We start from the raw sequence: 23,349 nt of genomic DNA on the forward strand, positions 1-23,349 counted from the left end.
GAGGGTTGCATTCTCTGTCTGCTTGAAGTTAGGTGCAGCCATACGCTAGCTTTGGCCAATGAAATGTGAAAAGAAGTGAAGGGGGCCACTTCCAAAGGGATATTTAAGAGTTAGTATCTGTTTTGTCCTGTTCTAGCTTCCTTCTGGCAAGTTAGTCAACCTCCCAAGGTTCAAAATGGTGGCTGCTCTATCAGCTGTGGTCCCTGCCCGACTATAATCCATGCATGATACTCCACCAACCAACCTCACACCCACCAACCTCAGTTTACATGTAGTGGGATGATAAACAAATTTTTACTGTTTATACAACTAAGGTCTTAAGGTTTTGTTACCATAACATAGCCTGGCCTATCTTGATACAAAAATTGTTATCAGAAACAGGGTGCTGCCATAACAAAGAACCTAAAATATGTGACTTAGCTTAGGTACTGGGTGGAAGGTAGCAAAGTGAATGTTTTCAAAAGCTAGAAGGATATGATGCTTGATGAACACTGGTACAACACGGGGGGAAGACTATGACCTGTGGTAACTTATAACACAGATAATGAGTTTAAATAAACTTATACCTCTAGAAAAGGAGTCAGAATACAGAGTGGTTGAAGAGTATGCATTTGAGGGGCACCTGGGTGGCTCAGTCAGTTAAGCATCCAATTCTTGGTTTCGGCTCGGGTCATGATCTCATGGTCTCATGAATTCAAGCCATGTGTGGGACTCCACGCTGACAGTTCTCTCACAGTGCGGAACCTGCTTGGGGTTCTCTGACTCCTTCTCTCTCTGCCATTTATGCTATCTCTGCCTCTCTCAAAATAAATAAATAAACTTAAAAAAAAAGAGTACGCATTTGATAAGGTTGAGACAACAACAGCAAAAGAAAGGGATAAGCTTAGGAAACAATCAGTTTTTACGCAAACAGGAATGAGCAGAGAAAACCCAGAAACTCAAGACCTTGAAGCAGTCTCTCATCCCCAACCAGTCAAAGGTAAACCCAAGAACTGGGTTATCTGAGTGACAGGATTATTATAATTCAACCTAGCGACCAGGATGGACTCCATTGTGACCTTTTGCACCCACTTGTTTAAGGGTTAAGGTGACCTACGGTAAATCCCACGGGGTCTGATTTTGACCGAAGATGTCTGCCATTCAGTGAGAAAGTGAGCCGGTTTCAAGACAGAACTGTGGGTCGTGCCTCTTAGCACACAGAGAGGATTCAAATGGATAACAAGGCAGCTAAGTTTTGGTAGCGAACTACTGACCAAAAAAGTACAAGCTTTTACCTTTTTAAGGTTCTTGACTGTTAGAATCTTAAAACGGCCTTTGAGTCCTTACCACTTACAGGGAGGTGGAGGCCTTGCCCTCTGGGAGTTCTTTCCTTCTCATTATCCATTATCCTCCAAGGCCAGGCAAGAGAGGACAATAGAGAATAAACTTTCCTTGGGGACTGAGTTGCTTTCCTTACCAGCTTCTTGCCTTTGCCTCAGCCTCCTGTATGGGCCCCAGATGTGCCTCCACAGAAAACCACTGGAAATCTCTGATCAGATCCCACGGTCGCATTCTGTAGATGGAGAACTGACGCCTGGGACTGGAACTACCAGAAGCTGATTCAAAATCCAGCCTCTTTTCCCAACCTGTGTGGTCTTTCCACTCTTCCACACCGTCTCCTTACTGTTCTACCTGTCTCTAACCAAGTGCGTGGCCTTCTTGGGTTTGCTTTGGTGTTGGTCTTGGAATGAGTATCTATAGATATTGATAATGTGCCTACAATTCTATATGTTTTGAAGAAACTTACGGGATTACTTTGATGTCTTCTTTGCCATGCAGGATGTAGTCAATGACCTTGTAAAAGTTGATTTCCTAGGCAAAAGAGATAAAGAAATATATAACTTGACAGCCAGAGACAAAACTTCAGCTTGAGTGTGTCCATGAGACAAGGCTTGTTTTCAACCATATGCCCTGTGGTTTTCTAGAAACACCAGCCTGGCCCTCTAAGGGCGTAGCCCAGCTGCCCCTGAGCTCACTGTCCTCAGCTGACTCATGATTCAGCATGCTTAACCTTGGAACCAGTTCAGGGTGGCCAGGCAGGGGCTGGGATCTGGGAAAGAGGGATAGGAAGCGGTTCCAAAGGGAGCTGGGGGTTAAGTACAAGGACAAAGAGTGAAAGACTGCTTTCTGGAGTCCAGGGAGAGAGGGAGGTGGGAAGGAGACTCCTGTCTCAACTCAGCCATCCCTGCAGGGCTCAGCTCCACAGTCACGGCCCCCTTTTCTCCTTCACACCCATCACTCAGCTGCTCTCTTTGCTGTGTCAGCTCTTCCAGACCTGTCTTCCCAATCTTGCTTCGTGCCCCCCAACTCACTTTCCACCTCTTCCATCCCTCACACCTCCATGCACCATGAGAACTCCCATTCTCTAAAGTAGGTGTGTTCAGTCACATGACTTCCTAACATGTAATGGGATATTGGCACATGGCTCCTTTCCCTTAGCTCTCCAGGGAAAATTCTATCACCTTATTAGATCCTCTCAACACCCACCTGTGATGAGCAGGTTAGAAACCATTCTACAAATGGGAAAACTGAGACCCAGAGAGAGGAAGGGACTTACTTATAGTAGACAGTGAGCCAGGACCAGAAGCTAAGCCTTGACTCCTATGCTCAGGACCCTTTCTGTGATGCCACTTAAACTTAACCTTATGTTAACCTAAAACAGTGTTTTACTCTCTGCATCACCCTTACCCAGGGCAGGACTATTCAAAGTATAGCCTCTGGACTGGGACAGTCTGCAAACTATTTGGTACCCTTCCATGCTGAGATAAAAACAGAAATTGAGAGTGTTTAGAAACTTTTATGGCAGTTTGAGTGAAGTTAGGGCTGTTGACACGAATGAAAAGGGGGAGGGGACTTACATTTTATATGTCTTAAAAAATTTTTTTTTCTAGTCATACATTGTTATCACATTTTGAAAAGTATCGGTCCCAAAATGGGTTGGAAATTAAAACAACAATAGTAACAACAAGTGTTCCTTGCCTGCAGTGCTTTGAGAAGTCCTGCTCTAGAGATTTCAATGGAGACACCTAAGCCCTATCTGGGTCTCCTGACTCAGAACCTCCACAAAGAGAAATTCCTGATCCAGTCAAGGGTGTCCTAATGTCCATTTGGTTGACAGGTGATCTTGACCTTCTTCAGGCTCCAGAAGGAGAGGCTCTGCTCATGCCGATCAGCGGCTCCCAAAAAGAGTCACGTTCTGGTCTTGGGTCTACTGTGTGCGCTCTTGGGGGCTCAGTTTCCCCAGCTGGAAAACTGACGGTGTGTGCTTCTTCCATTTGCCCTGATGGAAGCAGAGCTGGGCACCTGGAGATCCTGCATCTGTCTTTGTTCTCTCTCATGGCCTTTCCTGTACCTCTCCCCCATTACTCCCTGGCCACGGCAAACACAGTGGAAGTGGAGAGGGTCTAAAGACATTCAGACCGTTTTAAAACTGACACTAGATAATCGCCAAAGTTCTTCCCAACTGTGCTTCTAAGATTGTTGTTGGGTAGGTAGCCGTATCCCTCGTAGATTACAATGCACGTCTTCTTTGAACCAGCAATTCCACGTGTGGGAATGAATCCTACAGTTACACTTCTAAATGGGGGTCAAAACATCGTTTGCCCCATCCGGGGGTCTCAGCCAGACTGCTTTCCAAAGTCTGGACACAACATAATGTCATCATCAGGAGACTGGCTAACCAAATTGAGTGCCTGTATCCAGCAGATACATTGCCTGTCTCCAGAACAGTGTAGCTGTATCTGTGCTGATAGGGGAAGATCCCAAGCTGAGAAACGAAGGCACAAAACAGAATCATCCCATTTGTTGAGGATGGTGCTGGTGGTAGAATTCGAGGAGTATCTGGGTGTCCGTAGACATTCCTGGAAGGACAGACTGCTCACACTGGCCATCTCGGGGGAGGCTAGATTTCTGTGGCATATCCTTTTGTAATGTGTGAGCTTTTCATCGGCTCATGTGTTACTTTTTTTTTTTTTTAAGTTTACTTATGTATTTTGAGAGATAGAGTAAGAGCAGGGAGGGGGCAGAGACAGAGGGAGAGAGACAGAATCCCAAGCAGGCTTCATGCTGTCAGTGGAGAGCTGATGTGGGGCTTGAACTCGTGAACCATGAGATCATGACCTGAGTTGAAATCAAGTCGGAGACTGAACCGACTGAGCCGCCCAGGCGCCCCTCATGTATTACTTTTTCAATAAGTGCAAACAAATTGTGCTAAGGACATTTTTTAAAGTGAAGTTGTACCCTGGAGGCAGTTCCTGAAAGCAAAGATGGCCGCCTTATCTACTGAGACTTTGGTGTAGCTAAATGTCCCCCTGTGAGGAAAAGGAAGTCAACTTCTATGACCTTCTCAACCTTCCTCAGGTCTTTGTTTTAAGCCATCTGTTCTCGGGTGTGGGCTGCTTCCTGCTCACAGAGGCAAGCTGTGGGCTCCCTGGGCCGCCCAGGCTGTCCTATCCAGGGATCTCCACAAGGCTCCTTCAGAAAGGGTAGAAATGGACTTTTTTTCTAAAGCCCACGGAAGAATCAATTTGCTTTCACAGAAAGCAACAAAAAGATCAGTGTGCTTTAGGTAAATAGAGCTGTTTTCACGTACTGGAGCTCAGCTGAGTTGCCTTCAAGCAACATATTCATGTTAAGAATTCACCAGCCGTTGGAAAGTCAAAACTGAGCCGTCAATGAGCTCTTTTGTTACCTACCACCTGAGCAGCGAAGGCTTTAACACAAGGGTCTTTGAGAGAGCCACAAATACAGCCATAGCAAAATTATCCTCCATGGAAATATACCAGTTTTTAAATGAGTGCTATTTTTTTTTTGTTTTTTCCGTGAAGGCTAACTAGCCTGTATATGTTTTTAATAATGAAAACACACACGTACAACATTTTACTTTTAAAAGGAGATGAAGTGAGGTGTAGCTGCTGTTGGCGATCTTTAGACCCGTGACTTGGGGAGGCTAATTGGTCAAAGTCCAGACAACAGTTGTATTTCTCAGGTGAATGTGGCAGAGAAAGTGTGAGGGCGTTACGAGGTGAGAGGGAAGGCTAAAAAGCATGGCTGTAATGAGTTACCAGGAAGAAAAGCACCCTGAGTTTGAATTCGGGCAAATGAAGTAACCCTTCCTGACTTCAATCTTTTCAACCATGAAATGGGGATAATGATACTTCCTTTATAAACTTGTTGAGAAGAGTAAATAACATACTCCAGGTAAAGTACCCTGCAGATAATAAGATTCAACCCAGGTAGCCATGATGATTGGATGCCTAGTGTATGTCAGTGTTTGATTTGCTTTAGCCACCATGGTCCTGCCGGCCATTTGGATTATCCAGGCATTACAGATGAGGAAGGTGAGGCTTAGAGAGGTTGTCCAAGGCCACGCAACTATCTGGTGGAACAGGGGTCTGAACTCAGGCTTGTTCTTTCCAAACCCAGTCTTTCTAGAAGATTTACTTTGGGCCAGTCTTGTCATGTTGTTTCTGTGCCCCAGTTCAGGCCTATGTGTGTCCCCTCACTAGCTGTGTCCTAGACCTGGAACTGACTATGGAGATGAGTTTAGTGACAGTACCTCATAGATGGGAAAATCGAGGACCCAAAGGATTTTTTGACCGAGTTCACCCTACAGGTTACCAACCAACCAAAACCATAGTTCTTTGCCTTCTGACCTTTTCCATCACAACCTAATACCTTGTACTCTTACAAGGACTGAGCCCCTGCTACCTGAGATGTAGGAGGGTTTTGGGAAAGGAAAGTCTTAGCCATAAGTGTGCAGGTCACTTCAGTGAAACCAAAACTTCTTGAATTGATCAAGAAGTTGATCAATTGACTGAAGAATTGACTGAAGTTGGTGGTGTCTGAAAGCTAGGGTGATCACTATTCCAGTTCCTCCACTTCTAAATTTCCAGAAGATACAAATCCAGCTCAGGTGACTTGGAGATAAAGCTCAGGGGTGACATGTCAACCGTGCCAACACGAAGAGCTGAGCTTAAAAAGAAAACGGTCCCCGAGTTATTTTCTGACAGCAGCACATGATGTAATGCTTGAAGACTCAGTCTTCCCAAATGAAATCATGCCATTGTGCGGGTGGAAGAGGAGTTTGACACAGAACAACAGCAGGTTGAAAGGTTATTTTGGATGAAGCAGGGCAGATGATGTAGATGTCCAGGGGGCACTCTTTTCTGGTGTGTTCGGGAAGCTCATAGGCAAGGGTGTTAATTTCAAATTCCTGGAGTTTGAATGAAAACTAAATAAAGTCTATCATTCACACACGTGCACACACACACACACACACACACACACGTGGGTGCGTGCGTACACGCACATTTTAATTTGGGGTAGGATTAGTGTTGGCTGGGTGGGATCAGGCCTCCTAACAGAAACTGATACACCATTTCAGACAGGCTAAAAGATCCTGTGGGACGAGCATGAGACTAAAACTCAATTCAGGGCCTGACTCTGCTGCTTACTTATCCCATGTGGCCTCAGCTAAGGTCATCCTGTCATTCTATAGGTTCTGCAGGCTGTGTGAGTGACAAATCTGGTTGCCCTGCCTCATCTCATCCTCCCCACATACATCATATCAGCTTCTCTCTGTTTATGTCAAATTATGGAAAGAGCCCAAATGTCCATCAACAGGTGAATGGATAAAGAAGATGTGATATATATATATCACATATATATATATATATATATATATATATATATATATATATATATGTGTGTGTGTGTGTGTATGCATATGTATATGTATATACGTGTGTATATTTACATACAATGGAATATTACTCGGTGATCAACAAGAATGAAATCTTGCCATTTGCAACAACGTGGACGGAACTAGAGTGTATTATGCTAAGCAACATAAGTCAGAGAAAGACAAATACCATATGATTTTACTCACATGTGGAATTTAAGAAACAAAACAAATGAACATAGGGGAAGGGAAGCAAAACTAAGATAAAAAGAGAGAGGAAGACAAACAATAAGAGACTCTTAAATACCGAGAACAAGCAGGGTTGCTGGGGGGTGTTGGGTGGAGGGATGGGCCAAATGGGTGATGAGAATTAAGGAGGACACTTGTTGGGATGAGCACAGGGTGCTATATGTAAGTGATGAATTATTTAATTCTACTCCTGAAACCATCATTACACTATATGTTAATGAACTTGGATTTAAGTTAAATTTTTTTTAAAAAGTCAAAAAAAAAAAAAAAAGAAAGCAATGGTCTGTAAGCAGAGCTCACAAACTCAAGTGCCTGGAGAGGCCTGATAGAAACATAAATGAGTGTGGACTGGGGAGCAGGGGTACACCAGGGGAATGGCGAGGACTTTGGCAAACTAGAGAGCTCTGGCCATGGTCCAAGGAGACAGCTGCCCCTCAGCTCCCATCAGACTTACCCTGTGAGGGGGACCTGGCTGGCTCAGTGGCAGACCATGCAATTCTTGATCTCAGGGTTGTGAGTTCAAGCCCCATGTTGGGTATAGAGATTACTTAAAAATAAAATCTCAAAAAATAAAATTTACCCGTGTGGGACTGTGGGTCCAGTTTCGGCTAATCTTCCACTTTTTTAAAAGAAGCTGAGAATCTATGTATTTATGGGAAATATCTTGATTTTTTTTAGATGTTAAACTATCAATTCCCAAAACTTTTTAAGTAAGAAGAAAAATTTCAAATGTACGCAGCCAAACAGGTTTATCTATTGGATGGAAATGACCTGCCAGCTACCAATTTGTATAATCTCAATTAGATATTAAGGTTATTTCCAGCTCAAATTGTCTTCAAGTCTAAACTTTTGCTAGGTGAATATTTAAGCAAGTTGCTCGATCTTTCTGGAGCTCTTTCCTTATCTGTGGAATGAGAATATTAATTCTTCCTTAGCCAATCCCACCAGGTTACTATGGAACTCCAGCAAGATATTAAAAATACCTTGCAAGTTACAAGATGTGGCAATTATGAACAATTATCATAACTTCAAGGGGAAACGACCCAACCCAGAGAAGATAGATAGCTAAGTGATAAAGAAATGTCAGCAGGTTCTACAGTGCCTTAAATTTGCATTTCATTAAACGTTAGATCATACTAAACAGTCCAGAGAGAGACTTACCCTTCCATCTGGAGTCCTGGGACCAGAATAGGGTGGAGCCTCACCCATCAGGACTGGCCACACGTCAAAAAATTCCTAGGGATGAGAAAGACAATAATTACATGTCTTGAAAATAGGTCAAAGAAAGGAGATTGAGAAAAGAGGACCCACCTCTGTGAGTCATCTATCGTTGAAGTTCAGAAGGTGGGAAGAGCTCACTGAAACCTAAGCTTGGAAGGGGTGCAAAATTCATTAGCGTTAGGGGATGTCAGTCATGTCTGTGCTTCAAGATATTGATGAACTAGGGTTGTCTAATCATTAAGCAAAAAATAGGAGCTGAGTTGGAACACCCTTATACTCCCCATGTTGTGGGAGTGGGACATGAGAGGGAAACTGGGGTCTCCAGGTCTATGAAATTGACCTTAAAGACATGCTAAGCATGTGACTGAAGGTTTAGCTAAAACAATGTCCTCTGCAGCCTCATTTATAGTAATGAAAAGTTAGGAAACAACCTAAGTGTCTAATAAGAGGGGAGTTATTAAATGAATCATGGAACATCTATTAACAATAATGCTACAAATGTATGTGTGTGTGTGTGTGTATACACATACATATACATATATATACACACATATATATATACATATACATATATATATTTATGTTGATTAAATAAGTGTCCTTGCTGCACTGATGAGTGAAATATGTGAGGGGACAAAAAATAGAGCTCATATAACCCCAATGTTTAACTAAACATAGAAAATGCCTCAAAGGATTCACAACAAAACACTAACAACTGGTTTTCTCTGGGTGATTGTAGTGAGACTGTATTTAGCAATTTTTCTGTCATAAAATGTGTTGCTTTTAGAATCAGGAAAAAAAATTTTTTTTCCCAAAAAATAATGGTGCCATAAATACACAAAGAGACCCATATCAGGGATCCGTCAAGAAAGGACCCATAAGACAACCGGCAAAGATACAGTCAAGGAAGAGAGAAATGACCAGCTAAGGCACTGCATGGGCACACAGCCTCAGAAGAAGAAACTAACTGGGACACCGCGCGAGTTCTTCTCTGCCACTTGTCTACTGGTTTTCCTGAGGCACAGGGAGCCACACAGCTTGGGCTGGGGCTGAGCCAGGGCCTCGCAGAGGAGGCGTCCATGCTTCATTGCCCTCTCTGTTCATTCATCTATTGCCATCTAGGGACAGTGATCCATTAGCACTAGGTCATCGTGGGTAGGATGCTAAGCCCTTCTGCTCTTGGCTCTTTCTTGTTTGAACTTGGTGGTTTATCATGCAGAGGACAAGCAGAAGAGAGTCCACATGAAATTCAAACTCCGTGTCCTCAAGCTTCTGCCCAGTTGGGCTCTTTGTCTAGACTACATACCAGGAAGACATTCAATTCTGGGTGAAAATACGAATAGGGAGTCTACCTGAGCCCCATAACGTGTTTGCTGCCAGATACACAGAGATGAATAAGACAGAGTTCATGCCCTGGGGGAACTTGCTGTCTCTTGGAGGGGTCAATCAAGTACTCAAGTAACTATAGTAAGGTAGACAGGGCAAGACCAAAATGAATCCATTGGAATGGAGAAAGAACACAAATGTTAGAAGAGCCCAGAAGAAAGTCAAGTGCATTGAGCTGACACTGTCTGTGTCAAACACTGAGTGGCTTTGAAGATTGTCCCAGAGAAGCAGCAGCTATCAACGAGGGGGTGGGTGGAAAGTGGGGCATATTTATCCTTGCCTTTCTCCCTCTTTATCTCTCTCTCTCTCTCTCTCTTCTCTTTCTTCTTTCTTTTATTTTTCAACAGCTTTATTGACATATGATTCACATGCCATATAATTCACCCAGGTAAAATGTACAATTCAGTGGCTTTATTGACTTCTTCATAATGTCAATAGCTCAGATAAGAGCTTAGTTACCTGGGGGGATGAGGTAGAAGGGGGGGGTGAGGCAGGTCATTTGAATGATTGTAGGCAGACCAGCCCATTTCTAATTGCTAGATTGTTCCATCTTTTGGGGATGACTAAGTTAGAATATTCGTGCCTGGGGTTAAGCATCCAACTCTTGATTTCAGGTCAGGTTATGATCTCACATTAGTTTTGAGCCCCACATCAGGCTCCAATCTGTCACATGGAGCCTACTGGGGATTCCCTTTCTCTCTCTCTCTCTCTCTCTCTCTCTCTCTCTCTCTCTCTCTGCCCCTCGCCTGCTCTCAGTCTCTCTCCCTCAAATAAATAAATAAACTTAAAAAAAAAGAATATTCTTGCTTAAGTGTCATTTTCCCTTTTGAGAGGGAGCTCAGAAGAAACAGAACACAGCCACACACAGCAGCCTATATCTGGATTCAGATCCTTTAAGGTGTGAACTGGGCACCTTTTGAATTCAATGACTCAGAAATTCTTATTAAGAAAGAACCATTCATTTGTATGAATTCATTCATTTGCTACTTCCTGAAGGTGTATCAAAGGGCTTGTTGCTGGACTTGGCAATAATTGGCAAAATATTTGGTTCAGGAGTATGTGAAAGTTAAATGGATGTTTGTACTAGAATCAGAAGTTCCCTAAAATCAGTAGATAGCTGACGTGCATCAGAATCACATACAGAACTATTTTAAATTTTTTTTAATTTTTTAACATTTATTTATTTTTGAGAGACAGAGAGCACAAGTGGGGAAGGAGCAAAGACAGAGGGAGACACAGAATCCGAAGCAGGCTCCAGGCTCTGAGCTGTCAGCACAGAGCCCAACACGAGACTCAAACTCATGAACCACGAGATCATGACCTGAGCTGAGGTCAGATGTTTACCGACTGAGCCACCCAGGCGCCCCACATACAAAACTATTTTAAAAGCAAAAATCATAATACTAAATCCATGAGTATATGGAAATCTGGTATATGATAAAATAGCATATCAGAATGGCTGCATTTTAAAACAGTGGAGAAAGGATAGATTATAACTGGGGAAGGAGTGAGAGATAAAGTTATCCCTACCTCATACTGACACATTCATAATTTCAAAATGAATGAATGATTAAAATATATTAATCAAAGCACATCAGATTATATCAGATTATCTTTATAATATTAAGGTTGGGGAAGTCCTTCTTGAACAAAATCTCAAACTCAAGCATCCAATATATATGGACACTTGATCAATGATAGAGGTATGTTAGGGAAAGATGGTATTTTCAATAGGACAGTGGAAAATGAGTGGTCTTTTCAGTAAATGGTGCTAGGTCCATTGGATATCCACATGGAAAAAGTTAATATTGACCCTACCTCACACTGCACATTAAAAAATTTCCAGGTAGATTATAGAGCTGTGTGTGAAAGTTAAAACAATAAAATTTGAGAGTTAACATAGATGAATATCTTTATTAACTTGGGGTCAGCAAAGGTTTCTTAAGAACAAGAATCATAACCATTAAAAAATTGATAAATGAAACTACATTATAATTCAGAATTTTCATTAGTTGAAACATACTATTAAGAAAATGAAAGTACAGAGTGGGAAAAGATATTTGCAATGAGTGTATTCCACAGAGAACCCATATCTAGAATGTGTAAAGAACACCTACAGATCCTAAGATTAAAAGAGACAATAGAATTCTTAAAAATGGGAAAGAGACTTGAATAGGCACTTCTATTAAAGATATACACATGGTCAAAAAACAAGAAAAGTCTCTAATCTCATCAGTCATTAGAGTTCATGTTTAAGACCAAATGAGATCATACCACATGCCTACCAGTGTATGATTCTGTTTATGGGAACTTCAAGGGTAGGCAAAACTAACGTGGCATTAAAGGTCCCATAGGGGTCACCCTCAGGGAGGAGGGTATGGAAATTAATGGAAAGGGATAAGCAAGGGGATTCTGAGGGTTTAGTAATGTTCTATCTCTTTATTTTGGTGGTGGTTACATAGGGATGTTCATTGATCTACTGCCTGTAATTAGTGCTTGTCTCTGTGTGTATGTTATACTTCAACATAAAGCCTTATTAACAAGATTCCACATGTACTGACATGGAAAGATGTTCAGAAAACATTAAGTAAAAAAAAGCAAGAGTATCAGGAAATGTGGCCTAGTGTTTATTAAACAGTTCCTCAGAAGATTCTGATTCAAGCCTGGGAGCCCCTGGACTAGACTTAAGGTCTTATCCAACCGCAGATTCTGCAATGTAGTTCATCATCAAACCAACTATTTGAAGGGTCTGCAGAGATCAGCGCACCACTCAGCACAAGGCCCTACAAAATGAAACCGACAGGAAACCTGGGCCTTGGCTCTTTGGGATAAGAAATCACAAATCTAGATAACTCTGGAACTCTATTCCAAGGCAGAAAGTGATTAGCTGCAGGAAGCGGCGACAGGTAGAGAAAGAAAAACGGGGGAGTTGGTTTGGGAAAAACCTCGCTGAAAAATATTGTAGGAGCCGTGTTGTGTTCTGCTTTCTTAGCCTCTGCAGATCTGCCCCCAGAGCATTCCCAGGGACCAGATCCCAGTAACTTCCTTCACTTCAACTGCTCAGGTGGGCCATACACTTGATAAACCATGGGGAAGGTTTATGCCCACCTTTGTGTGAATTCTCTGAGAACTCCTGAAGTTGGCAACTTTCTTCTTTCTGGCTTTTACCCTACATAGAGCTTCTTTATCACTCACCTTTACCTCCTCATCAAGCCTTCTCACACATGCTTTCTTTTCCAACTGACCAGGGAAGACCAGGTTGTTTTCACTCACCTGTGCCCTAGATTGACTTTTCCACTTTAAAGGTTGGTACTCCACTCTTCACTATAAAAGACCTGTGAGGGGCATCTGGGTGACTCAGTCAGTTAAGCTTCCGACTTCAGCTCAGGTCACGATCTTGTGGCTTGTGGGTTCGAGCCCCACGTTGGTCTCTATGCTGACAGCTCAGAGCCTGTATCCTGCTTCAGATTCTGTCTCGGTCTCTCTCAGCCCCTCCCCCACTTGCTCTCTCTCTCTTTCATATAAATAAACATCAAAAAAATAAAAAAAAAACACAAAAGACCTGTGAAAACCTGTTCACAATCATCCACATCTTCCCTGCCTCTCCCCTGTGAACTGAATGTGAGACACAAGTCTGGGCCCCACTGTATATTGATCCTGTTCTTGGAAATGTCTGTTCTGAAGCCTTCTCACCTTCTGCTTGGTCATGTCTAAGAGCCCCACAGAATATCTGTCGCAGTTGAGGAAGGCTCGGACTGTGTACAGGGCTTTGTGGAACTGTCGTTCGATATCCGTAAGCTCTTCAAAGACTTTGCTCCCAGACCACAGCAGTATCTTAACAAAACAGGAAAACATTGTCAAACTTTTTGAGTCACAAAGCAGCAGCTCACAATAACCCAGAGACAGAGACAGGACAATTATCCTCCTTTTACAGATGGAGAAACTGAGGTTCCGAGAGATGAAGTAACTGACCAGCTTATAATGGGTCCAACTCTTTCCATTTCTTTTATTTCGGAGATCGTTAGTAAGAATTATAATAACAAACATGGATTGAACACAAATGTTCCACATGCATTTTCTCATTTACTATTGACAACAATCTTTTGAGGGTGGAACTTATCAATATTGCCCCCATTTTTCAAAGAGGGGGACTAAAGTTCAGACAGGGTAAGTGATTTACTCAGGGTCTTAGAGCTAGTAAATGGTTTAACAAGGATTCAAATCTAAGTTGCCTGACTTGAAAATTGTGCATATACAGCTTTACAAACATTGGCCACCTCATCAACACTAGGGATGCTGGGCAGAGACTATGATGGTTCCCAAGCAATTTTATCGCCACTGCCTTTCTAGTCTGACCACATCAATGCTTCAGTAAAAGGACGCGTCCAGGCCATTCCCTTAAGCCACGCCCCTTACCTGGCCACGCCCCTTACCTGGCCACGCCGAGTCTCACAGTTGTGCAGGTAACTCAGGTGGTACACCTTCATGATTATATTTGCAAAATTGAGGTACTTGAGAAGAATCTGGAAATCAAACAGCGTGAGGGGAACCAGATGAGAAGAAAGCCCTCCTCTGGCCCCCTCTACCATCAGCAAATATTTGAATATTTCAAAAGCATCAGAGGCCATTTGAGTAGATGGATCATGGAATGCTGACCCATGAAATGTTGCATTGTAAGAGTGTAAAGCTCATAGAATGTAGAATGTCAGTGTTGATGGATTAATGGAAAATTGCTACTATTTATTGAGTTTGCAGTTCCTGTGATAAGTCATTTTAGGTATATGTTATCTTATCTGCTCATCACAAGTACCCCGAGAGATGGATACTATAAAATTAGGCCCATTTTACAGATAAGAAAGCTGAGATGTAAAGAAATTAAGTAACTTGACTGAGTCAGCTAAATATTAGCAGAGCCGGGACAATTACCCCTGTACCCCAGGCTCCAGGGCCCGACATCCTAACCATTACCCCTGTCCTGTCTCCCTCAGAGGGCATCAGCCTAATCCCCTTGTCTTACAGATGAGAAAACCAAGGCTGGGCCAAATAGCAAGGTTCAGGGGACTTCACAAGCTGTAAGAATGCGCTCACATGGCCACCCCAGCAATTTCTAAAGCGTTTTTACCTCTTCATCTCTCTTGGTGAAATGGGGCTCATTCAGTTTATTCACAGCCATGAGTACGGCCACCATGTCCTTCCCATTCATTATGGGGGAAGCCAAGATGTTCTTGGTCTGGTATTCTGTGAGGATGTCCACGAAGTCACAGAAATGCTCATCCTGAAGGAAGGCAGACACAGGCAAGGGTGGGCAGAGGAAGAACAAAGACAGTAAAACAGGCCAGAGCCCCATATGCCCGTGGTAGGGAGTGGGAGGAGGGGGGGCCTCTATGATTTTGTTGACAAGAAAATGAAGACATTTCCATCTATGCCCCTTCAGCAAGGGCAAAGCAATCAGTGGTGATTTCTGCCCTGGAGGCCTCCAAAATCGAGTAGGAGAAAGTCTGAGATACAACTTACCGAGGACTGTGGGGGAGATGTGAGCAAAGCCCTGCAAGGGCCCGAGGATGAGGGGACTGACTTCACCTGGGGAGGGAGGGTTAGAGAAGGCTCTCTTGAGGTGATGGCAAGTAAGCCCAAAATAGAAACTTGAGTGAGGAAAAGACTTTAGTGAGTCTAACAACCACAATTGCTAACGGGTATCACGTGCTTTATCTGCCTCAACTCACTTTAATCCTGTGAGGTGAGGATCGCTACTGGCCCATTCTACACAAAGGGAAACTGAGACTCAAGAAGGAACCTGCCCTCAGCTTTGCTGTCTTTAGGAGAAGCCTCGGTAAGGTTAGATCTGGGTCCTGGTCATTGAACAAAAAGAATTTGGTACTTCTAGCTTTTTGAGCAATTCGGTTCTAGCACCACACAGTGAGTCCAATGGATATCCACATTCCATAGGTCTTAATGGAAGCCCCATTGTGTGTCAGGCCTTATGCTGAGCGCTGGGGACACAAGTGAGACCAAGGCTTAGGCCGGCTTGCAGACAAATCAATAACAGTAATACATGACACAGGGTTTGGCTCAAAGCTATGGGAGTACAAAGGAGTACACACCCCCAGACCCCCACCCCTAAAGCAGCCTGGGAGGCCAGCACAGGTCAGTGTGGTCTATGTGGTCAGAAAGAGGAGACAGAGCCTGAACTGTCGTCTTAAATCCAAGAGAATCCACCTTTCTGTTTCTTGGTAGCACTGTGAGTTTTTCCAACCATAGGCGTTGCTTGGGACACAAGCCAGCCCAGATATGCAGTTCATGCTGTTCTGAGGAAGGAAGTATATTTCATAGAACGGATTCCCACCCCTTTTCTAGAATTGAGTGTGCAGAAACTTTCCCATGACTGAGAAATTCAGAGTGTGATGCTGTGCATCTGTGGATTTCTCCCGGTTGGAGTGGGATTAGACAAACAGGCAATGGCATTGTTGTCGATGAAGGTGTCTCAAACCAGGTAAAGGGTACAGGAATTAAGAGAAGGCTGTAGGGCTCTACTTGAATTAGCATCAGAGGATTAAGCAAAATCTCTAAAGAGGCATTAGCCATGAAGGGTTTTCCATGTCATTCTCTAAGGACACCGATAAATCCCTAAACACAGGTCTTGGTGGGGCATGCTCAGATTCATTTCAGGAAGTCAGTTCAGCCTTGCAATATTCACTTCTATCAGGGAAAACGATACGTGAGTCTTACCTGCATCTGACGCAGATGTTTACTAAATCTACCAGAACTTTCTTTTCCATTGAGAGACCCAGAACTCTCTCCCGAATTATACAGCTGCCAACCAATGGTGTTCGCACAATCATTGCCATCCTTATATATTCAGCATGTGAAGTGTTCTACACAACTGTGTCACAGAACCTCAGATTATCAGAAGCAGAGAGGGCCTTGGAAGACTTTTAGCTCAAGCTGTTCTTTTGTGTGTGTGTGTGTGTGTGTGTGTGTGTGTGCGCGCGCACGTGTGTGTGTGTGTATGTGTGTAATGTTTATTTATTTTTGACAGAGAGACAGAGACAGAGATATAGAGACAGAGCACGAGCAGGGGAGGGGTAGAGAAACAGGGAGACACAGAATCCAAAGCAGGCTCCAGTCTCTGAGCTGTCAGCACAGAGCCTGATGCAGGGCTCGAACTCACGAGTGGTGAGATCATGACCTGAGCCAAAGTCAGGCACTTGACCCACTGAGCCACCTAGATGTCCCTCAAACTGTTTACTCTAAAGCCCGGGAATCAGATGCCCAGCTTAGGGAAAGCCCAAAGTCATTCACTCATTCAGTTAGCATTCATGGAGTGCTTTATGCCAGGCCCTGTTCTAGACTCTCGGGTTATAGCAGTGAACGAGGGAGGCTTCTCCCTGTGAACGAGGGAGGTGAAGCTGAGAGCTGAAGCTTCAGAGGAACCAGGTGGGTGAAATGCATTGCAAGCAGGGAGCACACCCCTCATTCTTGGAAACCCCAGTTCCTCTTTTCAAACATTCACAGTGCCAATTCCATGGTGAGATCTACTGTTTATTGAGCAATAATGATGTCCTCAGCCAGGAGCCAGACAACTTAACATTTATTATCTCATTAACTCTCACATCAGCCCTGTCACATAGATCTGTCACCTTCCTTGTTTTTGTTTTGGTTTTTGAGCACACGCACGCGCATGTGCGCGAGAGAGAATCTTAAGCAGGCTCCATGCAGAGCTCAATGTCACAGGACTCAATCTCATGACTGTGAGACCATGACCTGAGCTGAAATCAAGAGCAAGACACTTAACCAGCTGAGCCACCCAGGTGCCCCCAAACCTTTCCTGCTTTGCAGAAAACTCCCTTGCTGGTAAGTGGCACAGCCACTCCATTCATTCATAGATCTATATATTGATACACTGATCGACTGATTCGCGCATTCATTCATTTACTCATATTTACAGAGAACGGGCTCTGGGAGAGGTGTTGGATATGCCAAGACCAATAAGAAAGATGAGATTGTCCTCATTAGGTCCTCACAGTATAGTGGGAGCATATGTAAAACACGAACCCACAATTCAAACCATAATGAGAAGGATGTCCCCACAGGATGGGTGAATGGAAGGGAGGGACTTGTTCTCTGAGGCTTCAGGGGCCAATCAGTACATTATCAGTAGTTGAAGATACTCTGAGCCTCAGTTTGCCCTTTGGTAAAATCGGAGTGTTGGACCAGGTCCTCCTCGAGGCTTCCTTCCGGTGTGGCATGCTGGGTTCCGGGTCTCACACGCAGGGAAGGACGGCAGCTGTGAGAGTCTCTGGAAATGGCAGTGCTCTCAGGTGCAGTCTTTAGAAATAGGAATTGTCATGTCTTGGAAAAACTCTCCTTTCCTCTCACACTAGTACCATGCTTACACTACTCTTATACCAGATACGTAGGTGTATCTGACCAGTTCTCTGACACCAGCTGACTGTCCAACAATTCAATTCAATCTTCCTGGAGTCAGTGTCAGACCCCACAGGGCTTTAGTCCCACAGGACTGTCCCTGCTTCAGATGCCAATTACAAGTCCCAGTTTGTCACTTATACTTCTGACTGGCTATAAAGCAGGGTCCCTAGACACCCTCCTCGGGTTTGGGAATTTGCTGGAATGGCTCACAGAACACAGGGAAATACTTACATGTACAGGTTTATGATACAATAACGGATATAATAAAAGATACAGACATACTGTCAGATGAAGCACCCTTCCTGACAGCAGGCTCTTCTGTCCCCTAGAGCTGAGGTGCACCACCCTCCCAGCACATGCGTGTGTTCACCAACCCAGAAACTCTCTGAGCCCTGTATTTTGGGGGATTTTTATGGAGGCTTTGTCACATCTGCATGACTGATGATTTGCTCCATTTCCAGACCTTCTTCCCTCATCAGAGAATGGGGAGGTGGAGCTGAAAGTTCCAAGTTGCTAATCATAGCTTGATCTTTCTGGTGATTGGCCTCCATCCAGGAGCCCACCAAGAGTCATCTCGTTAGAACAAAAGACCATCTACCAGTCAGGAAATTCCAAGGAATTTAGAAGCTCTGTGTCAGATGCTCCTATCACTCAGGAATTATAAGAGTCTTAAGAGTTCTGTGTATGGAACCAGGACAAAGACTAAGTAAGTATCTCTTTTTATAAATCACAATATCATAGCCAACTGGGAAGAGTCATCATTTATTAATTCATGCAATAATCTGTAATGAGTACCCACTCTGTCCCAGGCACTGACTAGGTGCTGGGGCCAGTGGTTTATAGGCCAGACAGGAACAGGCAGGCCTTGTGGGCTTTCCTAAGGAGAAAAGGTAAAGAATAAAACACACACAAATATTTAAGGGCTAGTAAGGTTGCCAGATTTAGCAAATAAATACAAGATGCCTAGTTAAATTTGAATTTCAAGTAAATACTTTTTAAAGTATAAGTATGTCCTAAATATTGCATGGTACATACTTACACTAAGGTATTATTCTTTGTTTATCTAAAATTCAAATTTTGGGGCGCCTGGGTGGCTCAGTTGGCTAAGCATCCCACTCTTGATTCTGGCTCAGGTCACGATCTCAAGGTTTGTGAGTTCGAGCCCCAAGTCGGGCTCTGCGCTGACAGCCAAGAGTTTGCTTGGGATTCTTTCTCTCCCTCTCTCTCTGCCCATCCTCCACTCATGCACGCTCACATGATCTCTCTCTCTCTCTCATTCAAAATAAAAAAATCAACTTAAAAAATAAAAAAAATATTTTTAAATTCAAATTTTACTGGGAATCCTATATTTTATCTGGCAATCCTAACGGCAAGTCTTCCTGAGGATATCCCAGGGTATGAGCAGGAATTTGCTAGAATGTGGGAATTTTATTACAACCCTGGGAAACTTCTCCATTCATGGTTTCACTTTTCAAAACTCCACTGATTGTAGCCATTTCCCAAGTTTTTTGAGGGTGCTGAGTCACCAGCCAGGGAGACTGCCCCAGGCTTGCCCCAGGGGAATGCAGGCATTACTCGCATAGTGAACTTTGGGCTTAAAGTGGGGGTGGGGGGGCCGGAATAGCAGGCCATCCCTTAGCACAGAGGCTCAGCCAACTCTTCAACAAGGATGCATTAGCATCAGAGCATCTGCCTAAATCCTCAGTCACTTAACACCAGGATCTACAGAACCTCTTAGTGCCTCTCTTCTGTTTTTCCCACCAACAGAATCTAAATTGAAAGCTCCGGAAGGACCTTCTTATCCAACTCCCACACAGACCTGGTACAGCATCCCTCCCTTAGAATAGAGCCTTAACAACAACAAAATAATAACAATAACTATAAGGAGCAGGATCGGCCAGTAGGAGCCATAACAATGTGCCAAGAACCTTGCTAGATGAGAAATAATTCTCTCCTTTAATCCTACGACAACACTGTGCAGTTGGTATTCCTGTCCCATTTTATGAATTAGGAAGTGAGCCCAGATAGGCTCAAAAATACGCCAAAGCACGATTCTTAAAAAGTCACAGAGTCATGACTCACATCCAGATCTGACCTCAAAGTTTAACCTCTTTATTCTCTGCTATACGATTTGAAATGACCAGTGGTGAATAGCATCTAGTCCAGTGCCCTCATTTTATAGATAAGGAAGAAGAAGAGAATAGCTGAGCAGTGAAGAGTGTGGGCACAAGGCCAGAGTGCCTGAATTCAAATACCCGCTCTGCCACTTTCTATCGGAGTGGCTCTGAGCAACTTACTAACCATTCTGGGGTGTTTTTGTTATTGTTGTTGTTGTTATGTTTTGTTTTGTTTTGATTTTTGTTTTTAAGTAGGCTTCACACCCAACCCAAAGCCCAACTCATGACCCTGAGATCAAGACCTGAGCTGAGAGCAAGAGTCAGATGCTTAAGTGACTCAGCCACCCAGGTGCCCCATCCTTTCTGGGTTTTGGTTCCACCATCTGTGAAACAGGGATAATCAGTTACGTCTGAAGACCGTGGCAATCTATGTTGGCTACAATAAAAGTCTAGAGAGAGTTGAAGGGAGAACAGTCCCCAGTCCAGCTGAAAGTCCCCTGGAGGCAGAAACACGACCCCCACCCTTGGACGTCCAAGGGGAAAGAAGGGAAAGACGAACCCCATGGGAGATCCAGCCCAGTGTATTTCCAAGAAAACTATCGCCCCAGAGGCCAAAGTCTGTGCTTCTTATCTTGTCAATGAACCCACGTCAAAAAAGATGACCTGGGGCGCCTGGGTGGCTCAGTTAGTTGAACATCTGACTTTTGATTTGGGCTCAGGTCATGATCTCACAGTTTGTGAAGTCAAGCCCTCCATCGGGCTCTGCGCTGACAGTGTGGAGCCTGCTTGAGATTCTTACTCTTTCCTTCTCTCTCTGCACCCCCCCCCACCATTTGATCTATCTCTTTCTCTCAAAATAAATACATAAACATTAAAAACAAGATGACCCGTTTGAATTCCTGCATTTGTGGATGGGAGGGCCTGGCTCTGCCCTAACTCCTTGGTGACTTTGGACAAGCCCCTTCTCAAGCTCTCATGGCTCTAGGCTCCTCATCCGTTAAATGAGACAGTCAGATGACATCATCTGTGAGACCCTCTCTGTCCCCTTTTAACCTTATGACCCTTAATCTGAACTAAGACCAGAAGTCAGGTGAGCAAAATCACATAATGTCCAGGCTGCATCTTAGAAATGATTGAACACAGGCTCCTGGTCAGGTCAGTGCTGCAATACGTGAGACCCACTTGGGCCCTGCTCCCACAGGGCAAACATTGTTTTGGGCAAGGTAGGTGTTAAAGGAATTAAGCATAATTACTTGATGGTGAATCTTTTATGCCAAGTATTTGCTGAGCATCTGCTTTGTGCCAGACATTTGCTGGGATAAAGTGGAGATTAAGGCAGGCATGGTCCCTGGCCCCCAGGCTTATTATGAAAAATGGTTTGGGGAAGGAGCTTGTAACAGAGAGATACGGGAGGGCCTCCATGAAGAAGTGACCTTTAGGCTGAGATCTAAAGGATAAGTAGGAGTTGGCCCTGGGGCAGAGGGCCATGGGGAGATCTGCATGAAGTGCTCTGTCCCCGGTGATCAAAGAGGCCTACATCAGAGCTGCCAGTAGAATCTCACAGAAGGCTGGACTCACAAGTGAGAGCCAAGGGGCACCTGGGCAGCTCAGGGGGGTTAAGCATCCGACTCTGGGTTTCGGCTCAGGTCACAGTCTCTCGGTTTCATGAGTTTGAGCCGCAGGTCAGGCTCTGCCCTGACAGCGCAGAGGCTGCTTGGGATTCTCTCTCTCCTCTCTCTCTCTCTCTCTCTCTCTCTCTCTCTCTGCCCCTCCCCCACTCGTGCTGTCTCTGTCTCTCTCAAAATAAATGCATAAACTTAAAATTTTTTAAAAAAGATGAAACGAGAGCCAAGGGCTTAACCAAGCGGTACCGTTAACATTTCCAGTAACGAGGCAGGCTGCCACCACATGTCCCCTGATGGAATGCGCAAAGATAACCACGACGTCCCCTCTATGTTACTCCTGATGGGAACACACGACCTGATTCTAATCAGGAAGACACAGACGGGCCCAAGTGGAGGGACATCTCTGCAAAGTATTTGGCCTGTATGTTTCAAAAACATCCGCGTCATGGAAACCAACACAGTTTGAAGAACTGTTTCAGATTTGAGGGGACTAAAGAGCTGGCGCTATTTGGGTGTAATTGAGGCAACTGGCAAAAATTGAATACGGACTGTTGATTAGACGATGGTATTGCATCAAGCTTACATTTCCTGGATCTCGTTACCGTGGTGTGCATATGTGAGAAACGTCCCTGTTCTGGAAATACACAGCATGTCTGGAAATACAGTACAAGCTGTCGACTCCCATAGGGGTCCGAAAAAAATGGAGATAAAGCAAATGAGGCCAGGCATGACCAACTGATGCATTTGGATGAAAGGTAGATAGTTGTTTGTGCTGTATTTAGACTCTTCTGTTAGGTTTGGATTTTTCCCCCCCAAAATAAAATGTTATAAGCCGATAAATAAAGAGAAGTGCCAAACCATCACCAGCCCAGTCTGGATGGCCAGCAGCTCCCCGCCCTGCTTGTACCCACTGGGACTCCATGGAATAATGCCTCCCCGCCCTCCTTCTTGTGGGGAAGAGGGTACCTCTTCTGTGTTGAGGACGTTGGCGAGCTTTTTAGAGTGTGCGACGTGACCAACCACACCCATATCCAGGGGGAACACGATCTCCGAGTCGGGCACCACGAGGCATTCGTCAAGGACAGCATCCTTGTGAACATTGAAGAGCCGTGTGGCCAGCTCCCCGATGCCGTTTCGGACCCTGTACATGAACAGGCTCATGCGGTCTGCCTGCAGAAGGAAGCACAGCTTCTTCATGACGTTGAAGATGCATTTCTCGGTCTGCAGATTCTCCTGGAAGTCCCGCAGGAGGTCAAAGATGATTTCACTCTCCTCCACGCTGTTCAGCGAGTGGTAATTGCTGAAGTCCACCGCGGCCTCCTTGGCCCCCAGCATGTCCGAGATGACCTTGGCCCGGTAGCGGAGGTTGTAGTACTGCTTGGCAAAGCTGACATTCGAGTCCAGGAACTTCTCCACCTCCTCTGCTGTCACCTCACCCATGACTGGAATCCCTCTGGCCGCTTGCGTGGAAGGGCTGAAGCTGGCCTTCCCAGGGCGGTTTGATGGTCCGTGGCAAAACTGAGTCAGGAAGCGTTTTGTTCCAACCTGGGCATCTGTGGGTCTGGCCCGTGGATTTCAGCTGGTATGGCTGCAGAGGTGAGGG

The 23,349-nt window shown here is 44.4% G+C and overlaps 1 protein-coding gene across 3 annotated transcripts in view; it reads right to left on the reverse strand.

Moving 5' to 3' along the window:
• Positions 1-23,349, reverse strand: part of PDE6A (phosphodiesterase 6A) — a 63,330-nt gene extending 39,981 nt beyond the window's left edge. For 2 of the 3 annotated variants that reach the window (XM_058719882.1, XM_058719876.1), the window contains exons 1-6: positions 22,713-23,349; positions 14,700-14,852; positions 14,011-14,100; positions 13,271-13,411; positions 8,132-8,206; positions 1,787-1,851 (exon numbers count right to left, since the gene is read on the reverse strand). In XM_058719882.1, the coding sequence (XP_058575865.1) occupies positions 1,787-1,851; positions 8,132-8,206; positions 13,271-13,411; positions 14,011-14,100; positions 14,700-14,852; positions 22,713-23,186 (998 nt within the window). In that variant the 5' untranslated portion in view covers positions 23,187-23,349. The remainder of the gene's footprint in view (positions 1-1,786; positions 1,852-8,131; positions 8,207-13,270; positions 13,412-14,010; positions 14,101-14,699; positions 14,853-22,712) is intronic. The other variant, XM_058719867.1, reaches the window with a different exon arrangement.

The sequence above is a fragment of the Neofelis nebulosa genome, chromosome 1 (genome assembly GCF_028018385.1).
Source record: "Neofelis nebulosa isolate mNeoNeb1 chromosome 1, mNeoNeb1.pri, whole genome shotgun sequence".
NCBI classification, from domain to species: domain Eukaryota; kingdom Metazoa; phylum Chordata; class Mammalia; order Carnivora; family Felidae; genus Neofelis; species Neofelis nebulosa.